The sequence below is a fragment of the Xenopus laevis genome, chromosome 6L (assembly GCF_017654675.1).
Source record: "Xenopus laevis strain J_2021 chromosome 6L, Xenopus_laevis_v10.1, whole genome shotgun sequence".
In the NCBI taxonomy this organism is placed as follows: Eukaryota; Metazoa; Chordata; class Amphibia; order Anura; family Pipidae; genus Xenopus; species Xenopus laevis.
Genome location: NC_054381.1, coordinates 163,921,157 through 163,946,484, shown reverse-complemented (window position 1 = coordinate 163,946,484; position 25,328 = coordinate 163,921,157). Strand labels below are relative to the sequence as shown.

At 44.7% G+C, this 25,328-nt stretch overlaps 1 protein-coding gene across 4 annotated transcripts in view; it reads right to left on the bottom strand.

The window, feature by feature from the left end:
* Positions 1-25,328, bottom strand: part of nuggc.L (nuclear GTPase, germinal center associated L homeolog) — an 80,211-nt gene that overhangs the window by 33,699 nt on the left and 21,184 nt on the right. For all 4 annotated transcript variants that reach the window (XM_018268385.2, XM_018268384.2, XM_018268388.2 and 1 more), the window contains 9 exons: positions 23,496-24,456; positions 23,165-23,387; positions 22,597-22,806; positions 21,717-21,923; positions 11,952-12,133; positions 4,649-4,763; positions 3,981-4,040; positions 3,548-3,667; positions 2,770-2,971 (listed from right to left, as the gene is read on the bottom strand). In XM_018268385.2, coding sequence (XP_018123874.1) covers positions 2,770-2,971; positions 3,548-3,667; positions 3,981-4,040; positions 4,649-4,763; positions 11,952-12,133; positions 21,717-21,923; positions 22,597-22,806; positions 23,165-23,387; positions 23,496-24,456 — 2,280 coding nt within the window. The remainder of the gene's footprint in view (positions 1-2,769; positions 2,972-3,547; positions 3,668-3,980; positions 4,041-4,648; positions 4,764-11,951; positions 12,134-21,716; positions 21,924-22,596; positions 22,807-23,164; positions 23,388-23,495; positions 24,457-25,328) is intronic.

Genomic DNA, 25,328 nt, shown 5'->3' with positions numbered 1-25,328 from the left:
TGTTGAAGGAGAAGGGAGAGAGCTGAAATATGTCCTTTTAGAGTGGCTAGTGATAAGCCCAAATGAAATCCATTTGTGAGAAACTCAACTACAGTTTGTATGGAGGCGTGCTGCCATTGTATTCCCTTGGAATCGCACCAGTCTATGAATGTCTTCCATGTCCTACGGTAGACTTTCTTTGTGGTTAGTTTTCTGGCTTTCATCAGAATGTCAGTGGCCTGTTTGGAGAAATCCTTAGAGAGCCATAGCTCAGCTTCAATAATCAAGCCGTCAATTTCAGGATTGATATTTTGTTGTGGTTGAATGGTCCCTGTGTTAGCAAGTCTGACCGGAGGGGTAATCTCCACGGAGGAGCTAGACCTATTGACCAGTTCGGAGTACTGTGCCTTCCTGGGCCAGTCTGGGGAATTGAGAATAGTTAATGTCCTTTCCTATCTGATCTTGCGGATAATCCTTGGCAAGAAAGCAAGTGGGGAAAAGGCATAGACTCTGTTGAATTTCCAAGGAATGACTAAGGTGTCTACATAAGCTGCCCCCAGGTCCTGAGACCTGCCGCAGTATATAGGTACTTTGCAGTTGTGTCTAAACGCCAATATGTCTATGTCCGGCATTCCCCATCCGGATACAATCTGTTTGAGCGCCCATTCTCCTTGATCTATCTGCTGCCCGCTTAGGTAGTCAGCCTCCCAGTTCAGGACTCCTGGTGTGAATACTGCCGAATAGTTGGCACATTGGTCTCTGCCCAATCTAGTTTCTGAGTCACCTCTATCATTGCTCTGTTGCTGTGTGTACCTCCCTGCTTGTTTAGGTAGGCCACTGCTGTGGCATTGCCTGACTGAATTCTGAGAGGTTGACATGCCTGTGACCAATGTAGAATGGCGTTTCTTATTGCCCTGATCTCTAGGACGTTGATGGGCATTTTTGCTTTGTCTGGCGCCCAAGTCCCCTGACACATGCGGGGTGGAAATGTCGCCCCCAGCCTGTTATACTAGCTTCTGTGGTTACTACTGTCCATTGGTGTAGGACCCATGTCATGCCTAGGGCCAGATTGTGAGCTATTGTCCACCAGCTCAGGGATTGTTTGACTGGCCTTGTCACGGGAATCTGTTGTGTGAGATTGGAGTGGTTCTTGTTCCAATGGCTGTCCAATGGATTGCAAAAGCTCTCATGTGGAACCTGCCCTCTGAAAGTGCCCTCTTTCTTAAAAGTAGGGAGGGGTGTGTGTATGGGGCTGGGTTTTCATTTGGAGGGGTTGAATTTGATGGACTTTGTCTTTTTTCAACCCAATTTAACTATGTAACTATCAATGTCATGCACTGCAGGAGATCTTCATGCATAATGTGCCCTTTCCAAAAGTATAAGCATTAGCAATAATAAGAAAGAAATATAAGAAAAGAAGAAGAAGAAAAAAAAGTCTGTCCGAACCTCCAGCAGGACAGAAGAAACAACTGAGGGGAACAGGAGAAGCATGAACTTATATGAGGAGGGTGGAGCTGAAAGTTCTTCTTCTTCTGTCCTGCCTCCGGAGGTGGATACTTAACCCCATAGTGTCTGCACTGACAGGAAGGGCCGGTTTAGAGAAAAAGAAGAATTTTTGGTTTCATGTTTAATGTGAAAAATACTTTTATTATACAGCTTTTTATGTCTGGGTGCTTTGATAGCATGCTTACCTAAAGCAGTAATGGGCACGGACACCACAAGCAATGAGTGTACACTGATGAGCAGTGTAATGGGCATACACGAACAGCTCGAACTTATCGTTAATGAGCATGCATAGACTTGAATGAGCAGCAAATGTACAATTAGTTATAATCATAATTGGAAATTGGTGTGTATTGCATGTACTGAGGATATACACTGTATAGTAAGTGGCATGAATGTGCAGCAGAAAGCATACGGTACATAATCAACAGGTGTCGTATAAATATAGAGTAGAAATGGTAGGCCATATTGTGGGAGCAGTAATGTGTAGGTAACAGCATGCAGATATACAGCAAAGAAAGCATGTGTGTACACTCATACACTGAGAACTCATGGGCGTGTTTACACTGAAGTGAGCAGTGATTGGCATCACACTGTAGTAGAAAAGTTGAGCATAAAGTAAGCAGTTGTGGGTATTTATATGCTACAGCGAGCAGTTAAGGGCCCAGTAACCGAGTACTAATGTATGCGCATACAACAACCAGTGATATGAACACGGAACACTGCAGCCAGCAGTACAATGTGTATGTTTGCTCTGCAGTAATGAGTGTGCATACAATAAGCTTACATACAGTGCGGTGAGACAGTGAGCTATGGGAATACACTATAGTGAGCAGAAGGTGTACATGCACTGAGCTTTTATAGATAGGTGATATAGTGAGCAGGAACATTTACATATACTGAGCAGCCATTGGCAGCAACAGGTAAGAGTCAGGGCCCCCGTCACAATGGGGGGATGGAAAGATCCAACGGTCCCACACTGCATGCAATAAAAGGGCGGAGGCTTAAGTGAGAATAGTGTGGGTGCATCAGGACTTGGTCATATGTAAATTACTCAGATGAGCTGTTTTTTGTCCCCATTCCATTGTGTTGGCAGGACCCACAACCCAAGAAGCCCAGTCGGGGAGAGGACAAAGAACCCTAATTAGTATGGAGCCCGGAGTAGAGAGAGCGTGTGTGTGTAAATGCTATAGTGTCGAGAAAGAGTAAAGCATGGGAAAAGAGTGAGTAGGAACCCAGATGAATATAAAGAGGAAGAATGTGAGAAGAAATGTGCTTTCCACCCACCTGTGTCCCTCTCTGAATTGAACAATCGTGCGCTCCCTTCCAGTACACTTCTTCTACGTAGGTCCAGGTATTCCTTGGAACTGACAGTGAAGACTCTCAGTCTATGGTCCTCAGATAGCTCTTCATCCATGTTGCTCTCTGCATCACTCTCCTCTTCATCTTCCACTTCTCCATCTGCTTCATCCTCTCCTTTTATCAATTCCTGATAACACATTGAACTACATGTCTCAACCTGCCCGGGCTCCTCCATGCTACCACTTACCCTCACCAACCCCAGGCTCCTCCTTCCATCCTTGTCATCCGTCCCCACAGGTTGCAACCTACAGTTAATGATTCTTGCCTACAAACTAATGACCACCATTTCTGCCTGACACACACGCGGACCCTTATGGGACTTACCTGAAATTAAAGGGAATTCATGCACATTGGGAACATATTTTGAACTGGCAGATGATCTAAATTCCCAGAAGTGCACATTCTTCTTGCAGAAAGAGAACATCTTCCCACAGTTACATAAAATAGTGAACACCCCAAGTGATACCTTGCAATCCATACAAATGGGTCCTCACAAACGGTCTCCTAGGGGCCGGTTCCAAAAACATGAGCTTTATGCTGATCGACTTAAAAACACAAAATCCCTCAACCTGCTTGTCACAAATGCATCCTCCTGCATTCGATACCCAGCATGCAATTCTACATCATTTATACTGTCACAGCCTAACTGCCCCACATGTCACTCTTCTAACTGCCTGCTCCCGCCTCCCCTGAGCTCCCTCACCTGGCGGCTCTGATAGAAGTCGTGGCAGATGCGCTGCTTGGAGTAGTTATTCCTGGCCCTGACACAGATCAGATTGATGTTCCTCAGGCTCTCCTCCTTCTGCTGCTTTAAGAAGCTAATCTGCAGGGGAGCAGGAAGAATCCGGATGTATATAGAACAGAATACAATAAAAACACTGAAAGGATTTAATAAACTTCTACTCTTTACTATTCTTGTACTTTCTACAAGTAGTGAACCAAAAACTTGAATAGGATTAGGATAGGAAAAGGACAGGTCTTGCTGAAAAGGTAAAGAAACTGGACATAGCTTTGTTGTCATTTATTACATTATATAATATGTAATCATTAGTCCCACCTTCTTTTAAATGGGCTACATTAACGGGAGCTTTGGACAACAAAGCCTTCATTATTTGCCACCCTCTCTGCCCACTCACCTCCTTCTCCTTTGCCAGAATCTCATTCCTTGGATCATTTTCTGCAGCAAACGTTTCACCCTGCAGAATGAGAAAACATGCAGTCTGTATAACTAAGTAGAAACCAATGTTAACCTGAGCATAAGGGTGCCCAAAGCAAGCCCCCAGCTTCCCTCGCACCCTCAAAGCCCTGCATCTCTTCTGCTTCTCTCTTCCACCAACACTGTACCTAGTTCTTCCCAATCAGCTACTAAGAGCAGGGCTGGTATTTGAGGCAGAACGGGCATAAACCTTGGGTCCTAGCGCCCCCTTCAACACTGCACTTTAGCCATGTGTGAGAACTCACCCTGGTGGTCTAGCGGGGGTGCCTGTCAAACCCACGGTGGGGACGCCCGATGCGGCTTTTTCTCTTCTTACCTCTTCAGAGGAGCCCATCCCCGAACAGCTTTATGCCTTCCAGTACAACCCCCCACTTCCCTGCTATATCACCCCATCCACCACTCACCCTTATGAAGGAGTAGAAACCCAGAGTGCTTGATACAAGTCCATGTGTTTGCCTTCTCTCAACTAAACCCTGTGACAAGCAAAGTCCTTTGATGTCCTGTTTGGACCCTACACTGTGCCCCCTAGACTATTGTGCAGAGAGATGCCTCAGAAACAACTATAGTGATTAGAACAACAGAAATCACCTTATCCCACTGCTCATACAAAGTCTTCTTCTCAGCTTCCAGAGTGTTGAGGCGATGGCCCAGTCGTACCACGGTGTCCTCCAGATTACTGGTCTCATCATGTAAATTCAAAGCCCTGGGGGACGGATACAGCAACATAACCACTCTGATGCTTTCAGAGTTGATGATTAAAAGACACACCCTCATATTAAATTAAAATTAAATCAATAAGATGGATGCTTTGAATAGGTGACAAGTAAATGCTGCCTGCTGATTGGCTGCTATAGATCAAAGGAAAACTTGATCTATACTTGTCCTAAAAGGAGGATTTTTAACTTACCGGAAAATCCTTTTCTAGACGGCTCGAACTGTCAGTGCAGACCACTAAGTATCCACCTCGGGAAGCAGGACAGAAGAAGAAAAGATTCTCAGCTCCACCCTCTTCATATAAGCCCTTGCTCCTCCTGTCCCCCTCAGTTTGTGATTATCAGCTTGGTTAGGAGGAGATAGAGAAGGAGAGTATACAAGGAGCTACAAGATATTGAGAACAATTTCTAACATATAGACTATATTCAACTTTTAACTGAACTATAATGGGTGGGATTAACTGCATTGACAGTTCGGGGTTACTAGAAAAGGATTTTCTGGTAAATTAAAAATCCTCCTTTCTTGAATGGCCCTGTCTGTCAGTGCAGACCACTATGGGGATGTCCTAAAGCTGTCCCACTGTGGTGTTTATAAAAAAGGCCTGTAGATGTCACTGTGCTCAGACTTATACTGTGCATACTTCCTGACAGCTTAAAAGTGAAAGTTACTGTTGTATAATGCCTGCTAATAAAGCACTGTTATACTCTCCTCATCCTCGGTTACCCAAAATATAACACCCACTTTTAGGGAAGGGTGCCAGAATATATTTACGCCTCACTGCAGATTGGAGCACCTTTCTACCAAATGCTGCAGTGGCCGAATGGAAAACATGTAGTCTGTAAACCTTTGTAAAGGTAGATAGTGAGGCCCAAGTGGCCACTTTTAGGGATGCACCGAATCCAGCTTTCAGTTCGGGATTCGGCCAGGATTCTGCCTTTTTGAGCATGATTCGGATTTGGCCGAGTCCTTCTGCCTGGCCAAACCAAATCCAAATTTGCATATGCAAATTAGGGGCAGGGAGGGAAAACGCATGACTTTTTGTCACAAAATAAGGAAGTCAAATTTTTTCCCCTTCCCACCCCTAATTTGCATATGCAAATTAGTATTCGGTTCGGTATTTGGCCGAATCTTTCACAAAGGATTTGTGGGTTCGGCCGAACCCAAAATAGTGGATTCGGTGCATCCCTAGCCACTTTACAGATTTGTTCTGGGGTAGCTCAGTTATGCAAAGCCCAAGAGGTACCTAGTGCTCTGACCTTGAATGGTCTGGGTTTCTTACCAAGGTCATATGCACAATTTATCTTTTCTACAAGCCATCTGGTTATTGTATGTTTGGATGCAGGTGACCCTTTATTAATGCCATAACTGACTAAAAAGGCATCTGCCTTCCTAGAAGTCTTGGATCTGTCTAGGTCGTATCTGATTGCCGTGACAATGTCCAGTTTGTGGAGGGCCTTCTCTTTGTCATTAGATGGTCATGGACACGGGGAAGGTAGATTAATCTATATTTTATGTGGAATGCAGCTGGGTGTGAATGATGGTATTGTTCTGAAAATCACCCCAATCCTGGTGCAGTATAAGCCAGGGCTCTTTGTGGGATAAAGCTGCCATGTTGGAGACATGTTTTGCCTATGTAATCGCTAAGAGGAAAGTCATATTCCAAGTAAGGAACTTAAGTGCAAAGGATGCTAAGGGCTCAAAGGGGCCCTTGTAAGGCAGTCAATACTGTAGTAAGGTCTCAGGGGGGTGTTGGATCCCTATATGGTGGTCTGACCTTTGCTACTCCCTGCAAGAATTGTATCAGATCTGGTTCTGTCGTCCACTGATGTTGGAGTAGGATAGTCCCAAGTGGAACCCTTGCGTGAGGAATTCAACAACCATTTGTATTGGCACCTGCCGCCAGGGTACATTTGTGGAATCGCACCACTCTATTAATGTCTCTATTAATATCTTATTTTTGATGGTTTTCTTGCCTTCATCAAAATGGCAATGGCCGTTTTGGAGAACCTTTTAGAGCGCCACAGTTCAGATACAATAGCCAGCCGGTCAAATGTAGACGTGCCAAGTCATCGTGGCTAATTGGTCCCTGTGTTAGCAAGTCTGGTCGGAGGGGTAGTCGCCATGGTGGAGCTGCCAACATAGTGACAAGTTCCGAGTACCAAGCTATATTAGGCTAATCCGAGGCAATAAGAATGGTTATTGTCCCTTCTTGAATCTTGTGAAGTGCCCACTCTCCCTGGTCTATCTGCTGCCGGTTTAGGTAATCCACTTCCCAGTTTAGCAGTCCTGGGATGTAGACTGCAGAGATGGCTGGGACATGTGACTGCCCAGCTGAGTATCTTAGCTACCTCCCGCATTGCCCGGTTGCTGCATGTACCACCTTGTTTGTTTAGATAGGCCACCGATGTGGTGTTGCCAGACTGATTCTGAGGGGTTGATTTGTCAATTCCTGTGACCAATGTAGTATGGTATTTTGTATTGCCCTGATCTCTAGTACATTTATGGGGAGACAAGACTCTTCCAGTGACCAGGTCCCTTAGCACGTACAGGGTGGCGATGTTGCCCCCCATCCTGTCAGGCTGGCGTCTGTGGTAACTACTGCCCACTGGGGTAAGGGTCCACCATCGCAGTGACCTCCTGACCTGTATGATGATCGGAATTTATTGGGTCAGGTTGGAGTGGTTCTTGTTCCTATGGCTGAGGAAGTGGTTCTGGAAACCTCTCATGTGGAACCTGCCAAATGGCAGGGCCTCTAATGCTGCTACCATGTAGCCCACCAGTTGAAGGTACAGCTCTGATGATATTGCGTTCTGGATGCAGACTTGCTGTGCTGTGTGTGTAATTCTCTGAATCTTCACAGTTATAATATATATTTTATGGAGGCAGGAGTCAAAACACATTCCCAAGAATTGGATGCACTGTGTTGGTGAGCTTGCTTTTCCTGTGGTTTACGATCCACCCATGTTGTTTGAGTGTTGTAGGAATGCACCAAATCCACTATTTTGGATTCGGCCAAACCCCAGAATCCTTCTCTAAAGATTCGGCCGAATACCGAACCGAACCCTAATTTGCATATGTAAATTAGGAGTGGGAAGGGAAAAATATTTTTTACTTCCTTATTTTGTCACAAAAAGTCACGAGATTTCCCTCCCCGCTCTAATTTGCATATGCAAATCAGGATTCGGTTCGGCCTGGCAGAAGGATTCGGCCGAATCCTGCTGAATAAGGCCGAAAAACGAACCGAATCCTGGATTCGGTGCATCCCTAGAGTGTTGTGACACAGATCTGGGTATCTCTCTGCTCATATGACGAAGATCTAATTAGCAGGTTGTCTAGATATGGAGTGACTGCAATCCCTATATGCCTGAGATGTGAAATGAAAGGGCTGAGCATCTTTGTAAATTGATAATGTTTGATGAAGACCGTGAACCGTAAGTACTGTTGGGATTATCTCCTGATGGGCACATGCAAGTGAGCATCCTGAAGGTCCACTTTTGTCATGTAACATTGGTTTGTCACGGACATTAACACTGATTGAATTGATTTGTTTGGACACAAATGGGTTTACATGCTTCAAAATTAGCACTGGTCTGAAGGTGCCTTCCTTCGTTGATACCAGGAAAAGGTTTGAGTAGAATCCCTTATAGTGTTCCGGAAAGGAAACTGGTGTGATGACGTTGTTGTTGTGCAAGTTGTTGACAATGGCTAGGAGGCCGCGTCTGAATGTGCGAGGGGGTAGTCTGTCGAATGCAATTCTGTACCCTTCGCTGATGGAGATTACCCAATTGTCTTGTATGTAGGTCTGCCAAATTGGAAAGAACTCTTGAAGACAACCGCCTACCCCTCTTGAATGTGGTCTGAGAGAGTCAGGCCGAAGTGGTCTTTGAGGGGCCGGCTTTCTGATTTGTCTAGATTTATTGGACCAGGATGGTTTGCCCTTCTTAGAGTCTACACTTGACTGTGAAGAACAAAAGGGGGAGTTTTGGTAAGGACGAAAGGGGCGTCCCTGGGAGCTCCATTGTCTATTGTATGGTCTATTTGAGAGTTCTGACCTGGGTTTCTTGCCTGATGGTAAGAAGGTGCTCTTGCCTCGCATAACCTCTGTTAAAACCTGCTTTAGATTGTGTAATCTGGTCTGGATGCTGTGTCTCCCGACCAATGACGTAGCCATAGAGCCCCTCTGGCTACTATTGTGTCAATGCTGGTCTTGGCTGCCAGCCTTACCGTGTCCATGTTCGCATCCGACAAAAAAGCTTATACATTGCAGCTCCTCCTGTAACTCCTTTGGTGATGTAGGGTTTTTGAGTAACTCCTGGCACTAAAATCTAGTTGTACGTGCTAGACCTGCAGATGCCACAGCTGGTCTCAGGGTTGCTGTGGCATGTGTGTACCCCCTTCTGAGGGAGACTTCCATGTTTTTGTTCTTTGAAGGCTGCCCCCTCTGTTGGTAGTGTAGTGTTTTTGGATAGTCGAGCCAATGATGAGATCCTCTAGACCCATGTCTGTTTCCATGCTATGGTATCTGTGTGGGCAGAAAAGTAGCACTTAACGATCTAGCAAGCTGCCCCTTTAAAACATGGCAACCAGTGACTGTATGGCAGAAAGTAGTGCTCAATGATTTATACACGCTGTCCCTTTAAAAAATAGTGCATGGTGATCTATGCAATCTGCCCATTCTTGCCCTGAAGGCATTTAGTGTAATATAAATCTTCCCTAGTGAAATGTTTTAAGTGCAGTATGTCTCAGCCTACAGGCTGATTACTGCACCCTCAGCCGCTATTTGTCAGTTTGCTATCACTCCACATAAACGGAGGATTATCCATAGCTACCTTGGTTAGATTCAATACTTGGGTTGTCCAATACCCTGCTCCGACTTGATAATCACCATGCAGTGAGGAGCCAAAATGGTGGACGCGTACTCGCACACTCTGCAGGGCGCATATGCATTACGCGGCTTTGGCACCAATCTCCCCGTACCCGGAAGTGTGGTCCTCCACTTCGATATGTCTCGCAGGGGGAAAGACCAATACTTGCAGTCCGGTGGTAATAGCAGTGCTGATCTCTGCGAGATGGTTACTGCTTTATAAAGGTACAATCCCTTTTCTAGCCCACCAGTCCTGAGGAGTGGTGTATGGGCTGGTGGGATCCCTATTTGATTCTGAGCTGGAATGTATCCTGCTCACACGCAGTCCTTGTTCTCACATACAATGATTAATAAAATAAGAACATTTAAATAAAAGACTGTCCTAACCTCCAAGCAGGACAGAGACAGTAGGAGCAAAGGCTTATATGAAGAGGGTGGATAGAGAACAAAGAAAACGGACCGCTACTGCTCACCGCTATTCCTGACCAGGTGCTCTGTCGAGCAGTGTCCCCAATGCGAACATCAAATGAACTCGAAACAGGCAGACGGCACTTCTGGAAAGGGTTTTATTGGGGTTACTGCTGTAGAACCTTACGCGTTTCGGGAGTAAATCCCTTAATCATAGGTCACACATACAATGATTAATAAAATAAGAACTTGTTGGAAAAAATACATTTAAATAAAAAGACTGTCCTAACCTCCAAGCAGGACAGAGACAGTAGGAGCAAAGGCTTATATGAAGAGGGTGGAGCCGAGAATCTTTTCTTCTTCTGTCCTGCCTCCAGAGGCAGGTCCAGACTGAGTCAATATTGGCCCTGGCATTTCAGGTACACAAAGGCCCAATCAGCCCACATAGAGGCCGGAACAGCCCCACCAGCCTGCTAAATACCGACTTTCTATGGAACCTTATAGCAGCCCCTCTGGCATTTGCCAGAACCCACAGATTGCCAGTCCAGGCCTGTCCGGAGGTGACAGGGCCGTTCTAGAGAAATTTATGATGATTGGCTGTCACAGCTCATATATTTTCAGCAGTTGTATCCAAACATACAAAACACATTTTCTAATGTATTACATGTTTTGTTTTTGTGCAAAAAGTATTTTATTGCTCAGCGCCACTAGCATGAAAACAAATCACACTGTCTAATAACATATACACATCTGATACCCAGTGCCATGCTTTTTTTATCGTATACCCAGTGCCATGCTTTGACCTGATACCCAGTGCCATGCTTTGATCTGATACCCAGTGCCATGCTTTGACCTGACACCCAGTGCCATGCTTTGATCTGATACCCAGAGCCATGCTTTGATCTGATACCCAGTGCCATGCTTTGATCCGATACCCAGTGCCATGCTTTGATCTGATACCCAGTGCCATGCTTTGACCTGATACCCAGCGCCATGTTTTGATCGATACCCAGTGCCATGCTTTGATCAATACCCAGTGCCATGCTTTGATCAATACCCAGTGCCATGCTTTGATACGATACCCAGTGCCATGCTTTGATACGATACCCAGTACCATGCTTTGATACGAAACCCAGTGCCATGCTTTGATCCGATACCCAGTGCCATGCTTTGATCCGATACCCAGTGCCATGCTTTGATCCGATACCCAGTGCCATGCTTTGATACGATACCCAGTACCATGCTTTGATACGAAACCCAGTGCCATGCTTTCATCTGATACCCAGTGCCATGCCTTGATCCAATACCCAGTGCCATGCTTTGATCTGATACCCAGTGCCACGCTTTGATCTGATACCCAGTGCCACGCTTTGATCTGATACCCAGTGCCACGCTTTGATCGGATACCCAGTGCCATGCTTTTATCCGATACCCAGTGCCATGCTTTGATCGGATACCCAGTGCCATGCTTTGATCTGGTACCCAGTGCCATGCTTTGATCTGATACCCAGTGCCATGCTTTGATCTGATACACAGTGCCATGCTTTGATCGGATACCCAGTGCCATGCTTTGATCTGATACCCAGTGCCATGCTTTGATCTGATACCCAGTGCCATGCCTATTCAGATTTTGTACCAAATAAAGGGTAAATACAATGAGAAGTAGTGCTAGCAAGTATAGCTCAACACTTGGCTACAGAGTAAGCCTGGCATAGTCCAATAGAACTGCAGGTTGCCTGTAATTCTTAATTCCCACATATCATAGTAAAGGGTGGGAAGACCCACAACAACTGCTGTAGACAGATTTAAGATTTGTCTCTTATTAGTGGGAAAATAGGTATCTCTGGAGATAACACATCACAGAATAAGTGGATCTATGAAACAGAGTAAATCAGATAAAGTCACCTCTTGATCTCCTGGGTGTTGTACAGGTCAGTCTTTGTGCAGATGACGGCCATACTCTCATAGTGACCATCCATAAAGAGCTGGCGCCTCATATTTGAAGTCAGTATCTCTTTGGCTGTCTTATCATCCACCGCCCGAGTGATGTTGGTAACTACCCAAACAACATCACATTTCTGTAGATACTGTCAGGGAGAGAGAAGTCAACAATGTGAAGTGATTTGAGCAATAGGCATTACTGCAGCGCTGCAGAATAACCTGGTGCTTTATAAATACATGTCATTAGTAATTATTCATTACTGAACAAGGGATTCCCCACCTTTTAAACACAGAAGGTGTGCATCTCTGGCTAAAACTGCAAAACACTAATGAAACTGAAACCAAGGCAAAGGAATTATGGGCAACAGCACACTGAGTGAGAAATGCCCCATGTGCAACTGCCCAACAGGAAGGCTTAAAGCAAAATGCACCAAATTAGTGACATCAGCAGTGTAGAACTAGAACTATAACAAGCACAGAAGGAGGTGGAGTATCACAATGATACTGTCACTGCACCTGGAATGAGGTTAAAGGTGATCCGTCACCCGAAAAATTTTTCAAAATCCTATTTTATCACATTAGTCAAGCAAAATCAACTTTATTTACACGATATAAATTATTTGAATCTTGTTTCCTTCAGTCTGGGAATTCATAATTATAACAAGAAGGCAGGCGCCATATTGTGGACATTGTTATTAAGACAAGCCTTGTATCATCTCAGAATCTTGTTTGTGCACCAGAATGGGGGAGCCAATGTCCATCCCCATGCCCTGGCTACACAATTAAATTGTGGACTTTGGGAATATTTCGGGACTGGTTATCAACTCAGCTAAAGCTGAGGCACTAAACATCAAATTACCCCCTGAGATGCTTAAATTACGGACGATAAACTTTGAAATACAGTGGTGTAAATCTCAAATAACTATTTTGGGAATACGATTCACCATCTCATATCACCACCTATACAAAACAAACTACCCCTACATGTTTAAGAAACTTCAGAAGATGCTAGAGGATTGGGGTAAATACCACATCTCATGGATAGTCTGTATAATGGCGGTAAAAATTACGCTCCTTACGAAATTATTATATTTGTTCAGGGTCCTTCCAGTCGATATCATTCCTTGAAGTATTTGATAAACCTGTTCTATGCTTTATCTGGCAGACTAAACCGCCGAGGGTCAATAGAGCAACTTTAGAAAGCAGGCCTCAAGAAGGAGGTCTAGGTCTCCCAAACTTGAGTATTTCATAGCTGCCCAGTTAGCTCAAATACCTTTACTCCACCTCCACAGATCTCCCCCACTATGGGTTGAACTCAAGAATATACTCTCAGAGCCATATTCTGCTGAAGGTCTACTGTGATCAGTCCCAGCTGTCCACCCTCGGACCCTCAGCCCAAGCTTAGGATTCACACTCTCTCTATGGGACCAGAATGCCAAACTGTATAAATTTACTTCACCACATTATCCAGCTGCTCCTATTACAGGTAATCCATCATTCCCCCCAGGAATCCAAGCCCACTCCTTTGCCTGGTGGATTTCTAACAAACTGTCCAGATTAGGGGATCTGCTTACAATTAGGGGCCCTCTAACGCTCTCCTATTTGAAAGAAAATTATAGCCTCCCTGAATTCTTTAGAGCAACCCAGCTATTACACTGGGCAAAGAACTCTTGTAACCTGAGAATCCCTGATGCAGCTAATCAAACTTATTTTGAACGCTGGTGTACTAACTATACAATAACCCCAAGAGCCATTTCGCTTCTCTACCGAAACATGGTATCCCCAACTAATTTACTAGACCTAACATACATTAAAGCATGGCACAAGGAGTTGGGAATCACCTTGTCATAGGATGATTGGTTGAAAGCCTGGGATAACTTGAGTCATTGCTCTCTCAACACAATTACTAAGGAAGCTGGATATAAAGTACTATTCAGGTGGTATTTGACTCCTGTTAGACTACCTAAGATCCATCATAGCTCTAACGACCAATGCTTTCGAGGCTGCTCATCCCCAGGGACAATGGCTCACATTTGGTGGACATGCCCAAGAGTTGCCCTGTTATGGGTACGGGTCTATAATATTATATTCTTGGTCCTACACCTGAATCTAACTAAGGCCCCTCAAGAAGCCTTATTAGGGGTGCCTCCTAAGGGGACCCCGAAGTGTAAGTTAAAACTGGTAAATCACATGCTTTTAGCTGCCAGGCAATCGATTCCCAAAGCTTGGAAATCTCCCACCATCAACTTTTCCCAGTTTAAAAACAAAATAGATTGGATCTTTATAAATGAAAGGCTAACTGGGCTAGCCACCGAGAACACCCAAAGGGTGTTAAAAATTTGGTAACCTTGGCTGCTATACAGATTTAATGGAGCCCTCCCTTCTAACCTTATGATAGCATAATATCTCTGGTCCCCCTTTTCGCTCACCATGTTGAGTCCTCCCTCTAAACCAGATACAATGTCCACTATCAGAACTCCACATCTGTTTGTCCTTATCTTGTCCCCCTGTTTACTTTTAGTTTTTATTTTGTGTTTTACTGCACTTCTGTTTATATCGATTAAGCTGATTTGTTTAGTTGCAATTCCTTTTCTGAGACTACTCACATAAGGCTAAGCGAGCCTCACACTCATAATCTTCTCACATAGGTAACAAGATGTTGTCCCCACTTCCTCCTTGTGAGAAATAGTACTTAACATGAATGACTAGGGGTTAACTCAGGTATTTTGTGGTAGCAATACTGAATTTAAGGCGATTTCTATGTATGGAACTGCTATTTGTAACACTGGGTAAATTCCCAGCTACATTTGTTTTGCTGCCAATGTTGGTTATAAGGATCTCAAAGTTGTACTGTATCTCTTCTGTAGTACACAATCCAATAAGTCTCCATACATGTTTGTACTTTACAACTGTTTATTTGTATGAAAAGTCTCATAAATAAAAACATTTAAAAAAAAAAAATCCCCCCCCCCGCTAGCGCTAGGCTACCTGCACCGAGAGGGAGCTCATGGTGCAAACAGCCATGTCCAGCATAATAAAAAGCTGCCCCAAATTGCTCATTATGCACATGCGTGTGACGTCACATGCGCCTTATGCACTCCCTCCCAGTGCAGGTAGCCTAGCGCTGGCGGGTGACATTTTTTTATCCCCAACTGGAATGCAGGCTCTATAAGCCCACCCCTTTGGTTGGGGATACCATTTTTACCCAATAGGTGCCCTTTAAGTTGCTCCTCACTGAATGCAGGAAAGATGACATGAGACATGACAGTTTCCTTCTCTCTCCAACTCTTGGGCATGTTTCCCCCACGTTCCTCAGCTTTGTCACCAAGCTGGCCAATGAAGATGGAAGGTAAATAGAAGCCCTGACTACTTTATGCTAACTTAAAGAGGATAATTACCTGAACTTTTATTTTGTTACAGATTAGGTTATCCTAAATCTTCAGTTGGTCTTTATTTTTATATTTGCCTTCCTATGCTGCCTTCTTCCTATGCTGCCTTCTTCCAGTTTATTAGAATGTCATAACATAGTATGATAAATCTACAGAAGTTTATGGCAGATGTAACTTTCCATTTCAAATTGGGGTTTTTTGCCTCTGGATAAACTAGTAGTTAGGCAGGTTATATATAGACTTAACAGGTTGAACTTGATGGATGCATGTCTTTTTTCAACCTGACTTACAATGTTACTATGTTGATTTCAATTACGAAGCAGTGAATCAAATCCTGGAAAGCTAGCCAGGTACACAAAAGGAATACATTACTTTTGTAGGCAGATTATAATACCATGTGATATCATTATCTCTTCAGTTATTGGATACTACTCTATTCTCAGCCAGATGTCAACATCACTACAGGGTACTCACTCTTCTGTGCAATGCTAGCAAATGACCATGAACACCTAAGAGGAAGAGCAGCTTATATACTGTAGTTAAATATCTGGTTTACTTCAGGATAAATATCCAGTGTGAGCTCCAGGTGACTCGAGATCTGGTCTCTAGATAATCCAGAACAAAACTCTGGGATCAGGAAAGACTCAAATGTAACTCATTCATGGCTGGCCTTTGGTTACGGTTCCACCAAGAAATTGCTCAGGCCAGAATGAGCTGGCAGAATATGGGGAAAAAGAGATTTTTGTACTTGCCTTTAAATCTTTTTCTCTTGTCCTACATTGGGGGACACAGGCAACATAGGGAGGAAGATCCTGCAGCCGGAGAACGGACACTAAGATGTTAAAGTTGACTCCTTCTCCTGCTGTGGGCTTCATGCCCTGCTCTCCTCCTATCTGGTTCAATTCCAATGAAGAAGGAATATGACAGCCCAAAACAGAGAAAGAGGCCCTCAACCCCTTTAGGACTGCTGTAACATCAACTCCTAACATGGAGTAACTTGAACTTTGTCAACTGAAGTTTGTTTCAGTACCTAAATAATATTTACACATTTCAAAATGGGGAGGGAAGGCCTGTGCCCCCTAATGTAGGACAAAAGAAAAAGATTTAACAGTAAGTACAAAAATCTCTCTCTCTTGCCTATATTGGGGGACACAGGCACCATGGGGATGTCCCAAACCAACCTGAGGGCGGGACAAAAACACCCTTGAGGTGCTTAGATAACCACTGTCTGTAACACCTTACTCCTGAAGCTGGCTTCGGCTGATGCCTGCACATGCAGCCTGTACAATTGTGTGAAGGTGTGCATGGAGGACCAGGTAGCTGCTTTGCAGACCTATTCGGCCGAGGCCTGATGCCTAACTGCCCAGGAAGTAACGAGAGAGCATATAAAATGAGCTCAGATTTTGAATAGAGGAGGTCTACCCTTCACTGCATAGGCTCTGGTGATAGTGGAGCGAATCCACTTTGCAATTGTTGTCTTGGAAGCGGACACATGAACTTTCAGTGAACTTAGGACCAAATGCTTGGCCAGCCCCTCCTGGAGAAAGGATAATATGTCTCTCTCTTGCCTCACACTATCCTATAAACGTCTTCCAAACTCTATGGTAGATCTTGGCAGATACCGGTTTTCTTCGCGTACCATTGGAATGGCATCTGATGGGGCTCCTGTCCTTCTCAGTACTAAGGCTTCAAGGGTCACACCGTTAAAGCCCACTATTGTGAATTTGGGTTGGCAATCAGTCCTTGAGTTAGAAAGTCCTCTCTCTGAGGGAGGTGGAGCGGTGTGTCTACCACCATGTCTGCAATCGCTGCAAACCATGACTGTCTTGGCCAGTAGGGTGTCACTGCGGTGTCTGCGTTCCCTCCCTCTTTATTTTCTTGATGACTCTTGGTAGCAGACTAGGTTGAACTCTCATGGAAGCACGAACGTGTCTACTGCTTGTGCCTGCGTGCAGAGACTTCTTGCCACGGATCTCGGGACCTTGTGGTTGTATCGTGAACCCATCAGATCCACCTCTGGGAGTCCCCACCTTGCTACTATTTGTTTAAACACCTCCTGGTGTAGGCTCCATTCGCCCTGATCCAGAGTTTCTCTGCTTAGGTAGTATGCCATCCAGTTGCCTACCCCTGTTTGTATACTGCGGATATTGCTGGCACATTTTTTTGCGCCTATGTCAAGATATTGTTTGCTTCTCTTAGCGCCACTAGGCTGTGTGTGCCTCCTTGGTGGTTTACATGGCTACTGCCCTCACGCTTGCTTCTCTTAGCGCCGCTAGGCTGTGTTCCCCCTACTTAGTGGTTTACAAAGGCTACTGCCCTCACATTTGCTTCTCTTAGTGCTGCTGGCTGAGTATGCCTCCTTGGTGGTTTACATAGGCTACTGGCCTCACGTTGTCTGACTGTATTCACACTGCACTCCCTTGAAGGAGTGGTGTCCAGTGCTGTAGTGAGTACAGGATCGCTCTTAGTTCCAAGAGGTTGATTGGGAGTTGTTTCTTGTCTTGGTTCCAGCATCCCTGGACTGTTTTCTGTCCCAGGACACAGCCCCATCCCTTTAGACTGGCGTCTGTCGTAATCACCATCCATTGGTGATTGGGGAACGGTCTTCCCGACTTCATCCGTTGTGGATGGAGCCACCAGTGGAGGGAGAGTTTTACCGGTTCCGGTATTACTATCTGCCGATCCAAGTCTTTTCGATCCCTCTTCTGATGTCGCAGTATCAGATGTTGTAGGGGTCTGGTATGTAGCTAGGCATAGGGGATTGCTGGGAATGAGGCCACCATTGTCCCCAGGGCCTGCATGGCTGTTCGAGGCGGAACTGTGTTGTCTCCTACGAGTGACCAGTGTATTGATTTTTTATTGTGGGAGAAATGTCCTTTCTCACACTGAATTCAGAGTCAGATCCAGGTATTCTATTGTCCGTGTCGGGCTGAGGTTGGACTTTTTGTGGTTGATCAGCCATCCCAAATGATGTAAGGTCTGAAGCACTAGTGAAGTGTGATCGTTGGTAATGTCCACTGAGTAGGTCGTCTAAACAGGGAATGACTGTTATGCCCTTCGGTCTGAGTTCTGCTAGTGCTGCTGCCATTACCTTGGTAAATGTGTGTGGTGCAGATGAAAGCTACGAATTGCCAGTGCACAGAAATCTGTGGTGATTCGGGTGTATAGGTATATGCAGGTATGCGTCCTTTATTTTTATCACATTAATGAACTCGTCCTTTTCCATGGATCCTAAGACTGATTGTTTTGACTCCATCTTGAAGTGGCATCGCTTTACAAAGCAGTTTATAGTCTTTAAGTCGAGGACTGGTCGGTAGGAGCCGTCCTTTTTGGGGTCCATGAACAGGTTTGAATAGTTTCCTTTCCCTTTTTGTGTACTGGAAACTGATTGGATTACCCCTGAGGACTCTAGCTCTTGGACGACTTTAGAAATGCTTCCCTTTGGGGATTGTGTTTGGGGATCCAGGAAACCAAAAATCTGTGAGGAGGATGTGGTGCCAAGTATATCAAAAATCTGTGTGATACCACTCATAGAACCCATTTGTCCTTTACCTGACCGTTCCACACCTCCCGAAAGGATCTGAGGCGGCCCCCTAGTTAGAGCCCTTCGAGGGTGGGCACATCCTCATGCGGAAGTGGACTTGTCCTGGGAGGGTTTGGTATATCCCTTGGAGGAGGACCAATTTGTTCCCCATTTGTTTTGATATCTGGAATGGGCGTCTAAGTTAGGCTTTTTCGTTTGTGATTTCGTCGTTGTCGAAAGGGACAAAAAATGGCCTTCGTTTGAATTGAGGTCTCTTGGTCTTGGTGTGAGGTAGTAGAGTACTTTTGCCACCTGTAGCCTGAGATATTATCTTATCCAGTTCAGCCCTAAATGCTTTCCCTGAAATGGTAGGCTGACTAGGGATCTCTTTGATGTCAGGTCCGCTGACGATGTCTTGAGCCATAGGAATCTACGAGCTGCTATGGATTGGGATGAGGCTTTGGTGACCAAATTTGCTGCGTCCAGTGCAGCATCGCAGATGTAGGCTGTAGAATCTACTATCTGAGAAAGTAATAAGTCCGTAGATGGGTCATCCGACCCAAGGAGCTGTGCAACCTGTTCCACCCAAACTTCCATAGCTTTTGCCACCCAGGCTATGGCATAAATCTGTCTAAAGGCTGTGCCTGAAGCCGTGAAGGTTACCTTGCAAAACCCCTCTATTCTTTTATCTATAGGGTCTTTAAATGCTGCTGCATCTGCTACCAGGATAGTGGTAGTCCTGGATAGCCTGGAAACTGGTGGGTCCACCGCAGGTGGTGAAGACCACAAGTCTATACATTCCTGTGGAAAGGGATAAGCTTGGGAGAAACACTTGGACCCTATTGTCAGGGGTTTTCCACTGGGACTTGATGATCTCCTCCAACTGCTCATAGGCTGGAAAAATACAGGAGCACTTCTTTTGTCTCTTAAAGATATTCTTTCCTGGTTCAATTACGGTAGCTGTGTCTTCTAAATTTAGTGTTTTAAGAACAGCCTGAATGAGGCCCTCTACCTCCTTTTGTGTTCTAGGAGTTTCCGGATCTGGATCCTGCTGCTGATCAGAATCATCTGATAAAACCTGTCCCTCCTCATCTGAGGGAGTAAATTGGTCTTCCGTAGGTGAATTAGTAGGGCGCTTGGACACAGGGTTGTCTTGTGCTTTAGCAGGGGTAGATAGACGTTCTAGGACTCTTTACGTGTTTCTGGAATACGTGCCAGGTTCTGTAAACCAGACAGTGAAAGGGAGAGTGCCCGTACTAGCTCAGAGTCTGTAGTGTTGGGAGAAGGTGTGTGATCTGTGGTAGCATTCCTACATGCTGCCCATACTGGCTCAGCCGAAGAACCTTGAAATTTGGCTTTACACACAGAACAGTCAAAGTATGCCATCAAAGGTGTATTGTGTGCAGTTGCTGTGGGTTTTGAGGCGCCTGCCTCCTCTATTCTATCTGTCATATTTGTTATACCTCTGACAAGTGTCCCTTCAGTAATACCTCGTGAGTAGTGATGGGTGAATAAATTCGCCTGGCACGAATTTGCGGCGAATTTCCGCATTTCCCATCGGTGAATAAATTCGCAAATCTCCTGCGCAGATTCGGTGGTGAAAATTCGCCAACGTCAATTTCCGTTTTTCTCGTTTTTTCCATGAAAACATTCGAATTGCTCATTTTTTTCGTGAAAACGTTCGAATTGCTCGATTTTATTTCGTGAACTTTCTGATTTCACGATTTTTTGTGAATTTTTCAGGAAATTCGCAAATTCTGCGGCAAAGAGAAGTGGGAGAAATTCGCCCATCACTAGTCGTGAGGTGTGCCTTTATTTTGTGGAGCAGGGGATAAGCAGACAGGATACACAGTGTGCTGTGAGTGTGTCTGAAAAATAGACAGAATAGGAAAACCCCCTGTGAGCATATGTGCCGTAGGAACATGAGAGGGAGATATATATATCTATATAGATATATATATATATAGATATATATATATATGAGTTTGACGCGCTCGCAGTGCAGAGTAAGGGATCCGCCCAGACCCAGAAGTCCTGCCACAAGGTGAGGGAAGAGAAAAGTGCGCATAAGGCTTCCAGTGCCGACATGAGGAAGATGGTGCGCTTAGTTCTGAGGGGCAGGAAAGGGGGGAGGAGAGTCCCGTCCAAACCTGGAAGGCCCGAAGAGAAGGAGTGCGTAGTGCCGCGCTGATAAGGCGCAGATAGAGTCTATTTTAACATCTTAGTGTCCGTTCTCTGGCTGCAGGATCTTCGTGCCTGTGTCCCCCAATATAGGTAAGAGAAAAATCATGGTTAGATTTGAGAAGTGCAGTGCCTGACAATCGAGCCAAATACTCAGGCCCTGATTTGTGGTAAGGCCACAAAGGCCCAGGCCTAGGGTGTCAAATTAAGGGGCAGCATGTTGGCCAGCAACACAAGTAGTTTGCCTGATTCTGGAGTGCTCGGTGCTTAACGCTCCGGTAGGGAAAGGATGCAAATGCGCTCGATCCTATAGGAGGGCGGGGCCTCCGGGTGCCCTCAGGGGAAATCCAGCCCTGCTCATACACAATATAGAAAGGTGTAGAGTATTGTCTCTATCAGCTGCTTTTCAATGTGCAGTGAGTGTTAATGCACCGTTGGTCTGGCTGTAATACCAAGGTCCCCTTCTCAGTGTGCATCAATGGCCACAAGTGACTACGACTTTATTTCCAATGTAAATGGGGGTGGGACTAACACAAAAAAGACCAAGATGAAATACCGGACCAAGATATGACAAAGTGAAATATAAAATGTCGATACAACAATGATCAAGTGTGAATTGAGGAAAAGCAAACTTACCTCCTTGGCAATTCTATCTCTGGCTGCATTAGAGTCTCGTGTTCCTGGAAGATCTACCAAGACCGCTCCTGTCCTTAAAACTTCTGCCTCTGGGACAAAGATCCGAACACATTTGACAATAGGCCAGAACTGCCCTCCCTTTTTTTGCCTGGGTTGTTCCGAGTTTGTGTCAATGTACTTTTCAATGGCTGAGCGGAAAGCGGATGCCTTGAGGAACAGAAGCAGAGCATGTACCATACTGAGTGTGTTCATGTTATGCCCATTACCCAATCCATTTGCACATGAAGATGCAATAACTACACAAGCCTTTCCACTGGCTTCAAGAGGCAGGCAAATCACCAGGCTGAAGAGAACTATCAGTAGCCAACAATGGCCAACAGTGACTTTGGGCCCCAAACCTTTTACTTCTAGGAACACTGGAAACAACATATTCTGTACCAAGAACATTGAACAAGTAGTATACACCAATAAAAATTTACTTGAGATAGTTTCCTATGGCAAGAAACAGCTGTTGCATTTTTTATGCCTATTCTAAGGGAACACCTTTCCCCTGATATTTGAGCCTTTCCATGGGTGACAGGAGAAGCTTCAATTGGTTCTACCTCATTTTCTACCATCTTTTCAACAGGACACAGTGGAATATACAAGCTAAATGTGTCTTGGATATTGGATATGACTGGGATTGTCAGAGGATCTTCTCTGTAGGACACAGGAGACCCTAATATAATAACAATCGAATGGATCTAGAAGGTGAATACACTTTGGGGCTCCTTGCACAACATGGCGATAAACATCCCATTAAGACTAGGATTAGCGCTGCTTCAAAGCCTTAAAAGAACCCAAGGAGAATCTTACAGCTAAAGTAAATGATGGGGCTCACCGTATTCTCGGATATTTGCTTCTTCTCCCCCAGGTACTTGGTTACAGTGGTATCATTTTTAAGCTCATGCAACTCTGCTATTTTACCATACACGGCCATGACTCGGCTGTGTGCCACTCGAGTCTCTGGCTTATTATCTGGCCGTCTTTTAAAGTGCCCTGACTTATCCTTCATGTCTGTGATTAGGGCTTTAAGCTCCCGTTCCCATTCCTGAGTGAGAAAGAGTATGAATATTAGACCCAATATTAAAACAACTTAAATACAGACAATAATGATGCATCAGAACCAGGGTTCAGTCTTGGCATTCAGTCAAAGCAAAGTTAAATCTTTAAAACTTTCCTAAATAAAAAAAAGACTGGTTTACTGAGCAAGATCTGCTGGTTAACAATGAGGACAAAGCTCTGTCCCAGCTCAGGGCTGGAACCTTTTGATTTTGTCCTCCTAGTAAGGAGACTTTACCCCACCAGGGTTTGCATCCCCAGGTTAATGCTGAAACATTTTGAAGTCTCATAGAAAGAAGCCTGCAGTCCATATATAGTAAACCCCAGTGCAGCTGATGCCCGATTACCTCTTTGGAGAAGAACTCCACATCTGCCTTGTATCCAATAACAGAACTTTTCTCAATTTCTACTACCACCGCAGTACAGGCTCTCATAGCCGAGGTGGGAAGAACGTCCTCCTGCTCTAGCAAGGCATTCAGCAGGCTACTCTTCCCAGCTCCAGTGTCTCCAACGACAGCAATGTGTGTCTGAGGAAGAGGGCTCTCCTTCTGCAGGTCCAAGATCCCTTTCCTAAATCAAAATCAACATTTCATAAGAGGAGTAAACGTCACACAAGTGTTATGTCCTGTAGAGGTACACCATTTTAAGCCCTTGCTCCAAATATTAGTGCAAGCTTACCTCCACTGTTCCATGGTATGTTCATCAATCCCCTGGATGTCACTGAGGACCTGGGAGACTTCTCTCAATACAGACTGACATTCCGACAGCTGGAACCTAACATCATGCTCTGATCGGGCCCAGGCACACTGCTGCTCCTCACTCCTTTTAAAGTTGACATTAAGTGTTTCTGAGCTGGACTCACCAGAGCTAGAAGTGATTGTTTTTTTCTGGGTTTCAGGGTATTTCAGAAACTGTAAAGGGGGTGCCATGACCTGACTGAGGCCAGAATCCTTTGATGCATTCTCCTCATCTGAATATATTTTTTCTAAGTCAGAATCTGATGGGAGAATATCAAAGTCATCAGAGAAAGGAGATGGCAGGGGTAGGTTTTCCTCCAGGGAGATGTTGGAAATGCTTTTTGGCGGTACAGGGGGGGTCATATTAACAAAAGATGAACTTGCAGGTTGAGCATTATACAGGGATGGAAACACTGGAGAATGGGCTCCTGAAAATGGTGAAATGGCAACACCTGATTCTGCTGAGACATTAGGAGATTCCCATGAATCTGGCTGTGGCCAACTGTGTTCTTTGCTTTCTTTCAGTCTGTACTGTTCACTGGAGACTTGAACACCATAATCTGTGTCCACATCTTCTTCTTCCTTCACATCAACTTCATTGTTGTCGTCACTATCAATAACAATGATTGCTCTGCTGTCAAAATAAGGAGCTAGGTTTTCTGATTTCCCACAGACCATCTCAGTCCTATCATATTCACTAATGTCAGGCCTCTGGGTTTTTCTTTTTCTCTTTAAAGACATTTTAGGCAAGTCTTTTTCAAACATTGCCCTTAGCTCTGAATTCACAAATGGTTTTTCTTCATCAGAATCGGAAATGACAATGACTTCGGTATCAGTGTGCTGTGTCCTGCATGGTGATATGGTTTGCAAACTCTCAGAAGACGACGCTATATACATTGCACCTGTAAACCAAAAATAATGGCGATCAAAACATTCTCTTGAATTATAGTCATCAAGCATATGCAGTTGCCCCTCCCCCCTGTTTTTTGAGAAATAAAACAAATCTTTACTTATTCTTTAATGGCAAAATTCAGTAGGAATGCTTGATGAAATTGCTTAGCCATGGTAAGCCCAACACAACAACTCGGAGAAAATGGCATAGGGCTAGTCTGACTTAGAATGGCTGGGTCAATGGACTGAGCCAGTAGTAGCCTATATCCTAATATCTATCAGATGGAACTGTCATGCTTAATATGCAGACACGAACATGCTTATACCTCTATGTAATGTTCAAGACTTCAAGTCTTGATCGGCCCTTGTTTATTTGCTATTCCTAGTTATCAAATGAGTATGGGAACCTAAGGAGGGCTCTCCAACCAATATCTGTGAATTATAAATATTCAACAGTCTTGTCCTATAGGTCTGCACGGTTCTTGGATCAAATCATATCATGCCAATTTGGCATGGTGCATGGGTGACCAAAATGGCAGCGATTCTCTTTTTTGCCGACTGTCACATAAGGTGCTATGACCAAATAAACTTCACTTGGAAACCAGCTAAAAACTTTGAACTTTCAAGTGTCCATAGAAAACAGGCAAAGTCCCAACTTACATGGTCCCCTCAGCTCAGCATTACAATGTATATTAGTATGAAGTATTCAGGCAGAAGGAATCCATTTGTCTAGTGTGTGATCATCACTAGCATCTTGAGTGTCTGACTGAAGGGAGCTTTTACGTGCTCTGAGCCATATTGCAGATTACCCAAATCTACCTGTCTACTCTTGATCTCTCTCCTGTCCTTTCCCAAGTTACAGACTGCCTTTCTGTTATCTCCT